General features: G+C 35.8%; 1 protein-coding gene and 1 pseudogene across 3 annotated transcripts in view; one reads left to right on the forward strand and one right to left on the reverse strand.

Annotated features, from left to right (window-relative positions):
* Wdr70 (WD repeat domain 70) overlaps positions 1-18,492 on the reverse strand; it is a 312,490-nt gene that overhangs the window by 241,486 nt on the left and 52,512 nt on the right. For 2 of the 3 annotated variants that reach the window (XM_074077579.1, XM_074077581.1), the window contains one exon: positions 2,070-2,129. The exons of the other annotated variant lie outside the window; for it this stretch is intronic. In XM_074077579.1, coding sequence (XP_073933680.1) covers positions 2,070-2,129 — 60 coding nt within the window. The remainder of the gene's footprint in view (positions 1-2,069; positions 2,130-18,492) is intronic. 3 annotated transcript variants of the gene reach the window in all.
* Positions 5,275-5,395, forward strand: LOC141424541 (small nucleolar RNA SNORA51; annotated as a pseudogene).

Raw genomic sequence — 18,492 nt, forward strand, 5'->3', positions numbered from 1 at the left:
AGAAACTAAAGCAGATACCTTAAAGCAACTGAGGCCAATAGGAAAAGGGGACCAGGAACTAGAGAAAAGGTGAGATTAAAAAGAATTAACCTAGAAGGTAACACCCACGCACAGGAAATCAATGTGAGTCAATGCCCTGTATAGCTATCCTTATCTCAACCAGCAAAACCCCTTGTTCCTTCCTATTATTGCTTATACTCTCTCTACAACAAAATTAGAGATAAGGGCAAAATAGTTTCTGCTGGGTATTGAGGGTGGGAGCGGGAGGGGGTGGAGTGGGTGGTAAGGGAGGGGGTGGAGGCAGGGGGGAGAAATGAACCAAGCCTTGTATGCACATATGAATAATAAAAGAAAAATGAAAAAAAAAAATAAAATACTAACAGTGGTTATCTCAAAAAAAAAAAAAATTAAAAAGAAAAAATCAGAAGGAAATGAAGGCTGTAGTTCTAAAACATTTTTTGAGAGCCTTTTACTTTTAATCTGTTGAGACCATTTACACCCAAATCTACTGGAACCCCAAAGAGCATTTTTTAAAGAAAATAACATTTATGCATATCAATATTCACCACTAGAAATTTAGATTTTTATGGGCCTGAGGGCATGCGTGGCTCAAGTGGTCACCTGCCTAGCAAGCACAAGGCCCTAAATTCAAACCCACTAAAATGTGTTTTCTTCTTACATGAAGAAATCAAGAAAAGGGTAGTTTCACTGAAAAGGGAAAGTAAGATAATTTTATTCTTTCATTTCATATGCACATTTCTTCACTCATTTGACTATCACCTTTCAGTGACTTTGCAATAAGATACAATTATTTCATCATGCACCTCAAATATTTTATATTCACCTTTAAATAACCTGAGTAGATAATATTTTGAAAACTCTGCAAACTAAGTAATATAGTCTTAGTGCAATGCAGTGAATAAAGTTTGTACCTTATCTCAATATTCATCTGAAAAGTGGACAAACTCAAGCCTTCTACTGATAAAGAAAAAAATTAAGAGAATGAGAAATTTTCCCACACTATTAAAAACAAAACTATATTTGAGTTCACCTCTTCTCTCTATTTGCAATGTTCTTACATCAAAGAATAGAGTTTTTTTTTTTTTTTTTCATTTTTCTTTTATTATTCATATGTGCATACAAGGCTTGGTTCATTTCTCCCCTCTGCCCCCACCCCCTCCCTTACCACCCACTCCACCCCCTCCCGCTTCCCCCCTCAATACCCCGCAGAAACTATTTTGCCCTTATCTCTAATTTTGTTGTAGAGAGAGTATAAGCAATAATAGGAAGGAACAAGGGGTTTTGCTGGTTGAGATAAGGATAGCTATACAGGGCATTGACTCACATTGATTTCCTGTGCGTGGGTGTTACCTTCTAGGTTAATTCTTTTTGATCTAACCTTTTCTCTAGTTCCTGGTCCCCTTTTCCTATTGGCCTCAGTTGCTTTAAGGTATCTGCTTTAGTTTCTCTGCGTTAAGGACAACAAATGCTAGCTAGTTTTTTAGGTGTCTTACCTATCCTCACCCCTCCCTTGTGTGCTCTCGCTTTTATCATGTGCTCATAGTCCAATCCCCTTGTTGTGTTTGCCCTTGATCTAATGTCCACATATGAGGGAGAACATACGATTTTTGGTCTTTTGGGCCAGGCTAACCTCACTCAGAATGATGTTCTCCAATTCCATCCATTTACCAGCGAATGATAACATTTCGTTCTTCTTCATGGCTGCATAAAATTCCATTGTGTATAGATACCACATTTTCTTAATCCATTCGTCAGTGCTGGGGCATCTTGGCTGTTTCCATAACTTGGCTATTGTGAATAGTGCCGCAATAAACATGGATGTGCAGGTGCCTAAGAATAGAGGTTTTAAAAGCCAACAATAACACTGACAATAAATGTCCCCATTTAAGGAAAGGCAGTGGCTATTCTGATTGAGCATTAAGTATTCTATTTTTCATAATGTCTACAGTTTATATTACATCAGTTGCTTTAATTTAAAATGTATTTTATTACTTCACTTTTCCATGAAAGCTCTATTACTATGAGAAAACCTAATACTTTAAACTTACTGTTTTAGTGCCATGCTTCAGGGTTATTTCATGTGAATCAGGAATCTTTTGGACAGGATTCTGAAACAGGAAAATTCCATGATACCAATGAGTAAAATAATGTATTTGGGGGAAATGCTACATATGACATTTATAAGAAATATATAATTTTTCAAATTGCATCACTGGCTAACACAAAGCTTTAAAAAAACAGTAATTTAAAAAAAGAACGGCATTTTTTTTCTACACTCTTAAGACTATAATTCATCTCTTATAATTTAAAGTCATCACTTATAATTTAAATAAACTGATTTAAAGCATTCTTTCTTGTTTTTTATTTTTTGAGATGAGGTCTTACTATGTTACCCAGGCTGCTCTAGAATTCCTAGTCTCAAGCAATCCCCCTGCCTTACCCTCTTTAATAGGATTCAGGCATGTATAATTACCCCTAACTTATTAACTTAGTAATTGAATTTTGGGAGTGGGGTGATACTGGGGTTCGAATTCAGGGCCTCCCACTTGCTAGGCTGGTACTCTACCACTTGAGCCACACTTCCTGTCCTTTTCGCTTTAGTTATTTTTCAGAAAGGGCCTTGTGGTTTTGCCCTGAGCCAGCCTCAAACCTGCAATCCTATCTAAGCTCCCACTATAACTGGAATCACAGACGTGCACCATCTCATCAGGAATTTTGTTCAGTTGGGATCTCACTATTTGCCTAGGCTGGCCTCAAACTGCAATCCTACCAATCTCTGCCTCCCAAATTAACTGGGATTCCAGGCATAAGTCATTGTTCTTAGCCCAATAAATCTTAAATCTTTAAAAAAGATAACCCTAAGAAACTCTTCAGGTTGTATGAAATTATTTCTTACTGTTAACATAAACTAAACTTGTAACTTAATCTGAAAATAAATCAGTAGTGCTGACAAAGAGAAATTAGGAATTTGTTTTTCCTTAAGGTAAGTTATGAAAATCAAGGAGTATCAAAGGTTCACATGTAAAAAATCTTGAATAAAATTTACAATTCTCCACATATTTTTAGATACACTTGCTTTGATGTTTAAGGTAAGCAAACCTCAGAACTTTGGAGGGATAATTTTCAAAATTCTATAAAATAAAAGTCAAAAAGAATCTAACAGCCAGGCACTTGTGGCTCACACCTGTAATCTTACCTATCTCAGGAGGCCTCTGCCTCCTCAGGAGGGTCATGGTTTGAAGCCAGCCTAGGCAAATAGTTCAAGAGACCTTATCTGGAAAATACTCAACATAAAAAAGGTGTGGCAGCTCTAAGTGGTAGAGTGTCCTTAGTTCAAACCCCACTACCGCCACAAAAAAAAAAAAGCCCACATTGAGAAACAATAGACTAAATTATGAATTGCAGCTGGCATTTAAAAATACCCTAATAATTATGATTGCTGAAAGCATAAAACAAATACTTTCTATGAAACACTGCTCCCTGGTAATAAATAATAAAATAGAACCATAAAATCTGGTAACGTCTTACTAAACACAATCTTTCTCTTACTACGCTTACAGAAAATCTCATAAAGATTAATCATAAACTTGAGGGAATCCATAAATTAGGATACTACTCAACATACTTTATTTTTAATTTTATTAGCATATAATAGTTGTATGGGGGGATAAGTATGATATTTACATATGTGTTTACAATACATCTTAGTTAAATTCACCCCTTCCATCATTCCTCCTCTCTTATTCCCCCTTTCTTAAAACAATTTCATCAGGTTTCAGTCTTCTATTTTCATATATGAATACAAAATACATTCAACATATTCACTCTCATTCACCCTTTCCATATGCCCACCCCCCTCCTACTGGTACCCAACCCCTAAAAAGACGTATTTTTCCTTCCTGCCCTTCATTTTTCTTTAAGTGTATATGGATGGTCCAAGGGGGTTTTGCCTTGGTACTTGAGGCCTGTATATTTTGTTCTTTAATCAAATTAATCTCCCCCATTGCTTAGTCTTTCACTATCACCATGCTCCCCTAACATTCAACAGTTTTCAGTATAGTACATTATATTATAATCATATATAGATGAGCTATTACAGTATTTTTCATTCTGTAACCTTTTCTTTCCCTCTACTGCCTCTCACAGTCCCCTCAGAGTAATACAATTTTGTATTGTATTGTATCACTAGATAGATAGATAGATAGATAGATGTCATATATGTATCTATATATACATTTAACTTACAGGTCTATAGCTTCCACATATAAGGGAAAACATGAAACTTTTGACTTTCTGACTACTAATCATACTTCGATATCAAAATTTATTTTGGGTTTGGCAGAGTGATTCAAGTGGTAGAGTACCTGACTAGCAACCATGAGACTGAGTTCAACCCCCAGGGCTACCAAAAGAAATAAATAAATTTTATGCATACTATAACCTAAATATAAAATATATTAAAAATATGTAAATATAAAATATATTTTAAAAATGTAATTATTATATGTAAAATAATCATTAAAGATTTTTCCCTTAAAATAGTCATATTTTGGATTTCAGCACCCAAAAATGTCTTCCTTGTATTTGTACTTGAACATACTGTCAAGTGCTCTGACTTAATATATAATAGACAACAAAATCTTCACAGGGTAGCTATATACATTTTAATCCTTGAAAATTAAAAAAAGACTTGTTGTTCAGTAATGGTATAAATAAGAAACAGTCATTAGTACTTATTCAAATGAAATTATACTAGACACTAGGTGGCATTAGACAGAGACTTTACTCATCACCCTCTCCCAAGAAGCAGCATATGTGTAAGAGGCAGACATAAGTGACTCTAATTCAATATAACAATGCTATGACAGACAGGTATGGGCAAAATAATTGAGAGATAGTGAAGAGGGATGCATAAACTACCCATAAGATGTCACAATGACCATTTGAATAAGAGAGTTCATTAGTTATTCAAGTCTCAATTAGTCAAGAGCATGGTAATTATACTAAAATTCTATGCCTATTACAAATTCATAAACTAGAAGCCAGGCAATCCCAATACTTGGGAGCTGAAGCATCCTAAGTTCAAGACCAGTCTGAACTGCACAGTGAGAATCTTTCCCAAAAATAAAAATTTAAAAATTCATAGATTACTTTGCAATCTACTTATTTAAACATGTGGGATCTAACAGACATTCTTTTACATCTTCAGTCTTTCTCCTGTTATAGCTCTTTCTCTTAAGCATATAAACAAAGAACTTCCCATATTAATATAGGCCTCCTAACTGAACAGAAAAGGAGGAAGAGTAAACCTACCTCATTTACACTTCAGCCCAGGTGCTGTTCCTGGTCGATATTGCAAATTGGGGACACAGTGTTGAGGAAAAACATAACAAAACAAAACACAACATTTACTGCCCACTCGCTATCTTTCTCTTTGCAATAAAGATTTTTCCATAGCTGGGGACTTGGCTCAAGTGGTAAAGCGACTACCTGACAAGTGCAAGGCCGTGAGTTTAAACCCCAGTACCATAAAGATAAGTTAATTAATTAACTAAATAATTTAATTTTTTAAAAAAGATTTCCCAAACTATGGTTTCATTCAGTGTCTCTTTCTTTCATCCTCTATCTTTACTACCTTGCACTTGTCATTTTAATCCTAATGCCTAACACAGTTCTTAGAACATAGGAATCTCTCAGTAAATAGTTCTTAAATTAATAAACAAGTCACTGTAAATATTCTGGAACATTTTTCAGAACTTAGCCTACACACCTGACCTTTCAATAGCATAGTAACTATTCATCTCCTCTGTCCTGAAATTGTCCTTTCCTGGAAGGAAACAGCTAGACAAAAAGGTGGAAAAGTTAGCATTTGTAACTCTAGCTCTGCAAGTCATTAATCATGTCATTACTTCAGGAAATTTATATGTCTCAGTTTCCTCACTGGCAAACTATGGATAATAGCACCTGCCCAATAGGTTACTGTGAAGTTAGTGATACAAAGCTTCTCATTCAATGTCTGGCACATGGTAGGGTTCAATAAATGATAACCACAATCATTTAAATATCCTCTTTCATCATGTTATTTTAGTCTTTATCCAGACTTGTCTTTCTCTGTATCTTGCTAATTCCTATTCACCTTGAAGACTTAATTCAAATATAATCTGCTCCTGGGAACATTTCAAATTCTGGGTTAAGTGGACATTTTAGGCACTCCCATGACAATCTTTCCTTATTTCAATCAAAAGAACTTACACCACATTGTAATTTTTTATCTACCTCCCTTCCCATTACACCCTAACCAAACTGCAAATTTTAAACTTCTCAAAGACTATGTATATATCTATCATCTCTACATCCTCAAAACACAAAATAGCTGGTATATGGCAGGTATATACACAAAATTTAGGAATAGATAAATGGCCTGTCTACCTTGTTGATCACATTAGATTGTAATCTTTAAATTTATACAAATTTTAGATTAATGGTTATGATCATAAAAAAAGCAGATGATATATAGATCAGTCTGCTAAGTGAGTGGCAGTAAGTAACTTCAGATTTCTAAAAATGAAAATCTGTTTTAAGATCAAGTTATTATATCCCAGACTAAAATTACTTTGAAAATTACAACAACAGAGAAATATGGTAATTTTGCTTTAAACTGTTTGCGTCTGAGAGTTTCCTAGAGTTCATTACCACCACAAGTTAGTAAAGGAAGAGATTAGGAACCAGGAAGGCACTGAACAAGAATAAACAAACGGCTGGGGATTTTCAGCTTCTTTCAAGACATAGATGTTGCTTTTTAGTTTACTATATTTTTAAAAGTGCTACATATTCCTATTTCAGAGATGTCACTATTCCAACACAAATTCAAAAATACCTTAAAAATTAAATGAATTCTGGACTCACCCTACATTGAATAATGTAGGACGTTGCTCCATTTTTACTTGACAATACTTTTAACCTATGAAAACTTATAAGTATTAAGTATTATTGCAAGAACCAGATCAGCTGAAATGTTTTAGTGAAGAAACTAATCTGAGGCTCACTTTTCATCATTCAATAAATAGAAATACTGTCACAAAAAGTTGGGATGAGAATTATTTCATTTAATTCAATGCAGTATGTGCCTATATATAGACAATTTCAACAAAAACACAGAATTCTGAATTTATATTAGGAGAGAATTAAATGTTTAAGTAAGTGTTATTTACATTTAAACTCAGTTTTACTAGAAATCACTTTGGGCATAACTCATAAAAAACCCATTTAATTGGTACAACTAAATCATCTTAAATAGTAGCAATCCATCTTTTGGTAGCATATCACTTGATGGTGACTGTGCTTCTTCCAGATCTTCTACTCATGACTTTTTGAAATATGGCTAAGTGTAACTGTAAACTGTAAAATATTTTTTAAGATTTTCCTGCCAAGGAACATCATGAACTAAATTATTTCAATGAAGTAATTTATTATCAGAATCCACAACAAAAGCTACAGTTTTAATGGAAAAGGGGAAAAGGTATCACTTTTTGTTTTGGTTTGGTTTTAAATACCAACCAAAGGATTATTTCCCAGGCTCTTTGGTCTACCCCAAAAAACAACAATAATAGTAAACATGTTTGGGATAACATGAGCAATTCTATCTGATGAACATCCTTAAAGTGTTTTTAAAAGACTCAAATTATAAACAACCATTCAGGGGTAAAGCCGTAAGTTAAGAAAGTTGTGTATGTATGCTACTATAAGCCATAATAAGAAGTCTACCCACTAACAAAGATCTATCAGAGTTGCTTGGACTTAGAAAAAAATGAGGATCACCAAAAAGAAACGTTGGAAATGAGGACTATTTTCTTCCATAAATCACTTAGGTTACAGGGACCATAATGGACCACAGGCAATCAAAATTAGCAAGTCACTCTAACATAACTGTAAAGAGCCAATAAATCTCACATAAAATGAATTCATTTATTCATTCAATCACTAGTCATACATTCACATAACACTTATTTAATTATATGCACAAACCAAGTATAGGCAAACGAAAATGTTACAACTGCTCGTTCCACACAGCATTCAGTGCTCATTCCATTCTGTTTCGGGGTGCTTAGAAAAAGATATCTGAGATATCTTTAGAAAAAAAGAATATAGGTTCTCTAGAGAAAATAACAGGAATTTGACACCTTTTGAACTTCAAATATTTTTCCTGAGTAGTTTAAATTGCTAGGCAGGAAAAAGAACAGTAGAGGAAATATTTGCAAATCACATGTATTATATGTATTATATCCAGAATTTTAAAAAATTCCTGCAACTCAATAATAAAACAACCAGATTCAAAAATAGGCAAAGAACTTGAAAGACATTTCTCCAAAGAAGATATATAAATGGCTAATCAGCTCATGAAAGGATTCTCAGTATCACAAATCAGCAGGAAAATGCAAACAGAAACACAATGAGACATCACCTCAAACTCTTTTTAATAAAGTCAGCTAAAAGAATAGATTTCTCAGCCACATTTTAATTTATTCCATCATTTATCAAATATAACAAACATCTCTTTTGGCTCCCATGCATTTCTCTGTTCTGCTTCTACTACTGCTGCTGCAGACTTTGCTGCCTGCTGAGACCATAACCCTCACTACACCCACACAACCTCTATACTCCATACAAAATGCCCAAGACCTCACCTCTCACTCCATAAGAAAGTCTAAAATACCTCAGAAAGCAGTATGGAGTGGAGATGTAGGGGAGGAGGTGTAGAAGTGGGAAAGGAAAGCTATATGGCTATAGAGTTGATGCTTTTGTTGCATACAATACCCTCTCTCACAGTATGTCCTCGTTACAGACTTGACTGATTTCTCTACTTGATACCAATAGCTCAGCTAAACAGAAGTTTAAAAAAAAAAGCAGGCAGAAAGAAAAGGTAAATTCAATCCCAGTGTCACCTCCAATAAGTTCCTACCTTCCAACTTCCCGTGGCCTCAACTGATCCCTTAATTCTCAGAAGCCTTGTGCCAGCTCTATTTCTACAGAGGAAAGAAGAATATTTGTTGGGGGACAACTAACAACAGTGTCTACCTCAGCTTTAATCCCAATTCATGTAGACCATACTAGGAAGCCTTTCCTAGCATAAGCCTCAGGAGATCATGAGAGATAACACTTCTCCCAAAAGTTTTACATTATGTCTTCCTTTAGGTCAGGGAATATGATTTACTCAACTTTGGATGGAGAGCTTTGTGTAGTGGAAAGGAAAAGGAATGAGAAAACTAGCATCATTTAGTCTACTATGCACAAGATTTGGAATCACAGGCCTGGATGCAAATCTACATTCTCCCATTTGTTAGATATATGGCCTTAACTCAGTGGTTCTCAACCAGGGAAGAATTTTGTGCTCCAGGAATATCTGCTGAGGTCTGTCTCTATCGAGACACTTTTAATAGCTACAACTGAGGAGGTCATACTGACTATTAATATTCTAAAAATGCACAAGACAGCTCCTTGCAACAGAGATTTATCTAGAATAAAGTGTCAATAGTAGTAAGGTTAAGAAATAACAACTTTTCTAAGATTCAGTTTACACATGTTTAGTCTAGAGAAAACGACGCTAATACTAATAACTTCTCAAAAAACATTTACTTGGACCAAAACAGTATAAGTAATATTGATTCAAAACTGGAAGTCCACAGCAAGGGATGGCAATACTTATTGGTGCCATGCCTTATCTCCTGCTTTGCATAATATTTGGCTCTAATTTGAACTGAATCATACCTCCCTTCCACACCTCAAAACAATTACCAGGAACCTCTTTCCATGCTTAGTAGCTTGCAGTATCAGTTGTCCTCCTGAGCCCATCCCCATCTCTGTTTTCTGTGCACACACTCTCAAAAACACCTGTCACAAACTATTGATGTGACTGTGAATAGGGCAATTAATGGGACATGCTTTCTAAGTGTCTGTCAGCTATAAAATCATTTGTATTTTTTAAGACCTTAGAAAAAAGAAACATATTTCTTAGTTGATTGATATAGTAGATATTATAGAGGTGGGTTTTTCAATGTCTTTGTTTGTTTGTTTTCTGCTACTACTAGCAGTTGAACCCAGGGTTTCATGCTTGCTAGGCAGGCACTCTACCACTTGAGCCACACCTCCAGGTTCTAGAGGTGGATTTCTCAATATGTCTCTGGATGCACTCTTGGTCTAAACATATCAAAACCTTACTAATTAAATTCTAAGCAATGTTCCATGAATGGCTTTCTACTCCAGATTTGCTTATAAAAATGATTTGGAAATGAATCGTTCTTATTTTCTAATTTTCAGATAGGAAAATGCATATATCAACTTAGGGAAAAACCAAAAGCAATGCAAACATTGGAGAAAACTATACTTAAAATAATATTAAAGCACTAGACTTCTGCTTTCTGGGATGATAGACTGGAAGTACTTCTTCCTATTCATTCTACTACAGACAACTTAAACCCTGGATTATATATAAAACAGGCATACAATTGAAAAAAAGGTGGCAGATGGCTAGAGACCTCAAGACATGAGGAACACCATGGTAGTGAATTCCTTGGTTTGTTCTATGTACCAAATATCCCAGTTTTAAGGCTTAAAATGACAGTTGTCCAAAAAGGTCACTGACTCTAACAAAAAAAAAGATCCTAACAAAGGTCTACTTTATGTAGCCAAAGGACAAGGAAATGGACAATCTAACAAGGCAGAATGCTTTTAAACAATAAATTCCTTATTATAGTCAGCATTACAGAACAAAAAACTGTGGCCCCATCCTAACCTATGACAGCAAATACTTAGAGCCCTCCCCTTATACAACTAAAATATGCTAATAAAAATATAAAGAAAGTATGTTATTATTGCCATTTACTAAGTAGACTACTATCATGTTTTATGTTTCTCAAATAAATCCCCTTTTAAGAATATTTTTATTATCGTTATGCTTGGTGGGTATACACTGGAGTATTTACAAAGGTCCTTACACTGTATGAAATATATCATACTTGAATTCACACCCTCTGCTGCTCTACTTCATCCCCCATAAAAACATTTTTAAATGAAATAAAAGTCTTGAGAATAAACAAAGAAAAATGATACTTTATCAATATGAGATTAATAATTGGTATGACAAGAAATTATTTATAAGAAATCATGAAGGCCAGAAGGAAGTGATGTAATATTTTGATGTGCTAAAAGAAAAGGATGTCAACATAATATTCTGTAGCTAGTGAAATCATTCTTCAAGAATAAGAAATCAAGCTCACACCTATAATCCTAGCTACTTGGGAGGCTGACATGAGGAGAATTGTGGTGGGAGGCCAGCCTGGGCAAATAGTTCACAAAACTCCCACTTCCAAAATAACTAGAGCAAAATGAACTGGAGATACATCTAAAGCAGTAAAGTGCCTGCTTCATGAGCATGAAGCCTTGAACTCAAACTAGTCCTACCAAAAAAAGAATAAGAAATCAAAAAACAAAGAGAATTTATCACCAGCAGAATTACTCAAAAAAAAAAGAAATAGTTAAAGGAAGTATTCTATACAGAAAGGAAAAGGTGAAAGAGAAAGGGAGGGAGGCAGTGAAGGAGGGAAGAATAAGCAAAACATTCAATAAATACAATAGGCTCTACTTTTCTGCTTGAATTTTGAAAATTATGTTTAACAGCTGAAGCATAAATTATAAAACTTGAGACGTGGGTCTAAATTCATGCAGAAGAAATACTTCAGATAATTATATTACAAATGATGGCAGGTAAAGGGACATAAGGTTTCTGTATTCACTCAAATAAAATGACACTAGGAGATGTGTAAATAAGGTATATGTAAGATAGTACTTAGAGCAAACACTAGGAAATATGAGTAAAGACATAAACTCAAATTCACTACTCTCCGATATGGTCAAATGATTTTGACGAGGGTGCTAAGACCATTCAGAGGGGAAAGGACAGACTTTTCAACATATGGTATTGAAAAAATTAGAAAATCTCATACAAACAAGTAAAGCCAGACCTTTTATTATATCATCTAAAAAATTAACTTAAGTGGATTAAAGACTTGAATATAAGAGCTAAAACTCTAGAAATATTAAAAATAAAAGAAGAAAAGTTCATGAAATTGGATATGGCAATAAATTCTTGGATCTGATACTGATACCGGACACAATCAATTAAAAGACTTTGGTTCATCTAAAGACACTATCAAAAGGGTGAAAAGGCAATCCAAAGAAATCATATTTCCAATAATAGATTAATATCCAAAATATATAAAGAACTCCTGCAACTCTACAACAAAAGAATACCCAATTCAAAAATGGGCAGCCAGGTGCTGGTGGCTCATCAGGAGGATCAGGGTTTGAAGCCAGCCCAAGCAAATAGTTTGAAAACACCTATCACAAAAAAGAGCTAGTAGAGTGGCTCAAGGTGTAGACCCTGAGTTCAAGCCTCAGTAGCTGCAAAAATAAATGGGGGAAGAAGGGAGAAGGGATCTCTTCTCTGCCTTTTAGCTAAGATCAAGTGTAAAATTGGATAAAGGACTTGAATAGGTATTTCTCCAAAAAAAGATGCAAAGATAACTGAATAGCACATGAAAAGATACCTAACATCACCAGCCATTAGGGAAATGCAGTGAGATAATGCCTCACACTCATTAGGATGGCTATTACTAAAAATAAAAAAAAAAATTTTAATCCAGAAAACAACAAGTATGAACATTTTAATGGGACTGGAACTTTGGGTGGGGGGGACAGTACCAGGAATTGAACTTAGGGTCTTAATACTTGCTAGCCAGGTACTAAACGATTTTCACCATTTCCCTAACCCTAATGGGAATGTAAAATGGTGCAAATGCTATGAAAAACAGTAAGGAGGTGCCACATAAAAAACTAAAAATACATTTATTACGTGATCTAGCAATTCCATTTCTAAGTATATACCCAAAAGAACTGAAAGCAGGGTTTGTATTTATACAACCACATTCATAGCAGCATTATTAATTAGCAAGAGCCAAAAGGTAGGTGCAACCCAAGCATACATATAGAGATGAATGGATCCACAAAATGTGGTATAGCTACCCATGCAATGGAATAGCATTCAACCTTAAGGAAAGAAATTCTAATACATGCTACAATGTACATTATATATTGTACACTGGAAACATTATACTAAGTGAAATAAGCCAGTCACATAAAACGAAAACAAATGAAAAAGACTGCATGATTCCACATCTGTGAGGTATCAAGAGCAATCAAATTCATAAAGACAGAAGAATGGTGGCTGTCAGAAGCTAGTGGAAAGCAGAAATGGGATGCTGCTATTTAATAGACATAGAATTGTGGTTATATAAGATGAAAAAGTTCTAGCAACTGGTTACAAAATAATATGAATGTACAGTAGCTCCCTCTTCACAGTTGAGATATGGCCCAAAAACCTCAAGTAAGTGCCTAAAACCCCAGATAGTACCAAGCCCTGTAATTTAATGCCCTTTCCATCTTAAGGACTTTACACACATTGTGGCCATAACTTTTGTCATATGATGTGCAACAGCAAAATTAGCATGAATTTCTTTGTCCTTCACAATTCCATGGATAGAAGATTCATTCTTAGCAACTTTAGCATACAACTATTTTTCTTTCCTAATTATGTCTAGAACTTTCACCTTTTCACATGCAAGAATCGCTTTGTGGATTCTCTGGAGTATCTGAATTGCCAGCATTATTGCTCTTGCACTTTGGAGTCATTATTAATTAAAATAAGGGTTACCTGCACATAGAACTACAATATCACATCAGCAAATCTTAAATCATCAATAGCTTTTAAGTGACTAACAGTCAGGTAGTATGCACAGTGTAGACGTGCTAAATGAAGAATTAATTCATGTTCCAAGCTACATGGCAAAGATTCCATCATGCTACTCAATATGATGCATAATTTAAAATTTATGATCTGCTTATTTCTGTAATTTTCCATTCAGTATTTTTGGCCAATAACTGACCATGGATAACTGAAGCACAAAAAGTAAGACCACAGAGGGCTGGAGGCATGACTCAAGTAGTAGAGAGCGTGCTGAGCAATCATGAGGCCCTGAGTTCAAACCCCGGTACCAGCAGAAAAAAAAAAATCACAGATATAGAAGGGATTGTTGTGATTAATACTGCTGAAATATACACTTGAAAAAGGCTAAAATTGTAAATAAATTTTATGTTCAGTACTTTACCACAATTTTAATTTTAAATATAACCCATATAAAACAAAAATTTTAAAGATGCATATTAACCCTAAATACTTCTCAGTGCTGTAGTAAATATTAGTCAACTTTCAAAACGAATCATTTATCAAATGTTTTGATGAATGTTTATCCAATCTTCGTTCAAAACATCTACAGTTATACTTTTAAAATATTTCAGGAAAGAAAGACACCTTCCTGTGTAGTACTAGCAGCTGGCTACAATCCTTCAATTAGAAGTATTACCAAGCTACCTCCAAATTATTTTCAAATAGTTTGTGCCCTACTACAAACTACAATTATGGAGCACATTTCTCAGTAACATGACCTGAGAGTACACTGTTAAATGATCATTTTAAACTTGTTTGAGGACTGAGAAACTCAAAAAAGAATAGTTCATGCTTATATTTTTCAGAAACTAAATTAACCTTTGAACATTACATGATACCATCAATGATTTTTTTTTTCATTTTTCTTTTATTATTCATATGTGCATACAAGGCTTGGTTCATTTCTCCCCCCTGCCCCCACCCCCTCCCTTACCACCCACTCCACCCCCTCCCACTCCCCCCCCTCAATACCCAGCAGAAACTATTTTGCCCTTATTTCTAATTTTGTTGTAGAGAGAGTATAAGCAATAATAGGAAGGAACAAGGGTTTTTGCTGGTTGAGATAAGGATTGCTATACAGGGCATTGACTCACATTGATTTCCTGTGCGTGTGTGTTACTGCCTATGTTAATTCTTTTTGATCTAACCTTTTCTCTAGTACCTGTTCCCCTTTTCCTATTGGCCTCAGTTGCTTTAAGGTATCTGCTTTAGTTTCTCTGCGTTAAGGGCAACAAATGCTAGCTAGTTTTTTAGGTGTCTTACCTATCCTCACCCCTCCCTTGTGTGCTCTCGCTTTTATCATGTGCTCATAGTCCAATCCCCTTGTTGTGTTTGCCCTTGATCTAATGTCCACATATGAGGGAGAACATACGATTTTTGGTCTTTTGGGCCAGGCTAACCTCACTCAGAATGATGTTCTCCAGTTCCATCCATTTACCAGCGAATGATAACATTTCATTCTTCTTCATGGCTGCATAGAATTCCATTGTGTATAGATACCACATTTTCTTAATCCATTCGTCTGTGCTGGGGCATCTTGGCTGTTTCCATAACTTGGCTATTGTGAATAGTGCCGCAATAAACATGGATGTGCAGGTGCCTCTGGAGTAACAGGATACCATCAATGATAATACAAAAATGACACCTTCTATGTTTATGTGTCATATAACAAAAGCAGGTAATAAGCCAAAAAAGAGATTCCAAGATGGTGACTAGAGGGAGGAAGCAGAAAGCGAGCTTCCTAAAACAAAATCTTGGAGAGATGCTGGAGATACACCTTACAGGAAAAACCACCAAGAAGAGCCAAAACTTTCACTCCTCCACACCCTCAGCCCACACGTAGCGTTCCCACTCCACATTAAACAGAGAAACAAGGAGGGCTCCCGCACCCCCAGATGCCAGCTCCCACACCACTTGGGAAGATGCAGACCACCAGGTGAGCGAAGCAGCACGCAGTACTCCCACAGACAACCCTGGGCCAGATCAGCAGAGCCCCCTGGACAGACCGACCCCCACCCAGGCAAAAAAGAAGAAAACAAGTTGTATAACAACAACAACAAAAAAGACATGTAGCAAAGAGGGCAGGGCGCCCTGACCGCCGAAGGGGGTAGGAGCAATCCCAAACGTAACTGTAAATAAACAAGCTGGCCAGAGAAGGCAGGCGTGGTGGCACCCACCCAGAAACCTTGGAGCAGGAAAGCTTATAAAAGTGGCAGCAGGAGGAAAACTCCACAGGAGAGGGGGGAAGGGTCACTTCCCACATGAACTGTAAATAAACATGCCTATTGGAGAAGGTGTGAGTAGGGCCAACTTCCCCAGTGTGCTTGGAAAGGGGAAAGCTTGTAACAGTGGCTGCTGCACCCAAGAGAACTCTAAGTAAACAAAGCCTGTGGAGCTAGGTGAGTGTTGAGCTCACTCCTGAGATCTGCAATCAATAAAGCCTGCAGCAACAGCTGGCTGAAAGTAATAGGCAGGTGAGCCACAGCCTCAGATAGACATTCACAAAGCTGCCTCCAGACTCTTTGTTTTTTTTCTCTTCCTTTGATGAGACAACAACCAAACAATACCTAATGCTGAAAAACTTACTGAAACTGTATTGCATTTGAACATGGGACACTTTGTGCTGTTTTGGTTTTTTTGGTTTTTTTTCCTCTTTGATTAGACAACAACAGAACTACTTCTGAGACAACATCTCCAGGATTGGAGGCTAAGGGACTAACACCAAAATTATTAAGACTGAAACATTATTGCATTTGAACTTGGACATGTTTTTAATCCTCTCTCTGTCTCTCTAATTCCTGCTTAGCTTACTATTCATTAGTACACAATGTCTGTTTATATCTTTGACAATGGGTTTTTTGTTTGCTTGTTTTTCACTTGTTTATTGTTTTTCCCTTTTTCTTTACCTCTTTCCTTTACCTCTCCCCTCACCCTTCCATTCTAAATATCACCACTGTTATTCTTACAAGCTAGAAAATACTTAATTGCACACAGTACAGGGACAGTAACAATATGAGGGGCAATGATGGGAAGACAGAAAAAACAGGGAAACCAGTTTCCCAATAGCAAAAAATTAGTACAGGAACCAGAGGGAAATAAAGAAAACAGATATGCAGATCCAGACTCCAAAAAAACAAAGATAAATTATGCTAAACAACCCAATGAAGCCCACAAGAATAATGTGAAAGAAGAAAGCCTACAAGTAATCGATGAGAATTTTATAGAGATGATACAGGATATGGTCAACCAAAATGTACAGGAGACACTCAAGAAATTCCAAGACAATAACAGTAGATAATCTGAGAAAGCACAAGAATAAATAAAAGAAACCCATAGAAGCACTGTATGAACACAAAAGTAAGGCAAAGAACACGATTAATAAACAGATACATGAATTCAGGACGAAAATACATAACATTAAAGAGGAAGCAACTCAGGATATGGAAAACCTCAGAAAAAAGAACGAAACAGAAATGCAAAACAAAATGGAAGGCCAATCCAGCAGAATAGAACAAGCAGAACACAGATCTCAGAACTCGAAGATGAATGGTAATTAAAGGAAAAACTGAAGAACTATTAGTTAAACAACTAAGGACCGGTGAAAAGAAAATGCAAGAACTCAAAGACTCCATCAAAAGACCAAACCTGAGAATCATGGGCATTGAAGAAGGAGAAGATGTGCAAGCAAAGGGAATGTGTAAATATTCAATGAAATAATGACAGAAAATTTCCCAAATCTACAGAAAACTATGCCCATACAGATGCAAGAAGCCTCCAGAACTCCAAACAGACCAGACCAAAAGAGAACTACCCCACAACATATTATCATTAAAACAAGTACCGAGACCAGAGAAAGAACATTGCAGGCTGTATGAGAGAAAAAAACAAATAAAATACAAAGGTAAACTCATCAAAATCACAGCAGATTTCTCAACAGAAATATTAAAAGCAAGAAGACCATGGGGTAAGGTTTTCCAGGCACTGAATAAAAATAACTTTAACCCTAGGATACTCTACCTAGCAAAACTATCATTCAAAATAAATGGAGCAATAAAAGTCTTCCATGATAACCAGAAACTAAAATTATATATGACCACAAAGGCACCACAACAAAAGGTTCTTCAAGGGATCCTGCACACAGAAAGTGAAACCAAACATAATCATGAAATGGCAGGCAATACCAAACTATAGGAAAAGAAAAAGCACAAAAGTAAAGAGTAACCTCGATTTAGGTACAATCAAACCCTCAAACAACTAAGACAACTAAATGACAGGAATCACCACATACCTATCAGTACTAACACTTAATGTTAATAGACTCAATTCACGCGTCAAAAGGCACCGTTTGATGAAATGGATTAGAAAGGAAGATCCAACAATTTGTTGCTTACAGGAGACCCATCTCACTGACAGAAATAAACATAGGCTTAGGATGAAAGGCTGGAAGAAAATTTACCAAGCCAATGGCCCCCAAAAACAGGCAGGAGTAGCAATACTTATCTCTGACAAAGTAGACTTCAAACCTACATTGATCAAATAAGATAAAGAAGGACTTTCCATACTAATAAAGGGGGAAATAGACCAAAAGGAAATAACAATTATCAACCTACATGCACCCAATGTCAACGCACCCA

This window comes from Castor canadensis, chromosome 6, assembly GCF_047511655.1.
Source record: "Castor canadensis chromosome 6, mCasCan1.hap1v2, whole genome shotgun sequence".
Lineage (NCBI taxonomy): Eukaryota > Metazoa > Chordata > Mammalia > Rodentia > Castoridae > Castor > Castor canadensis.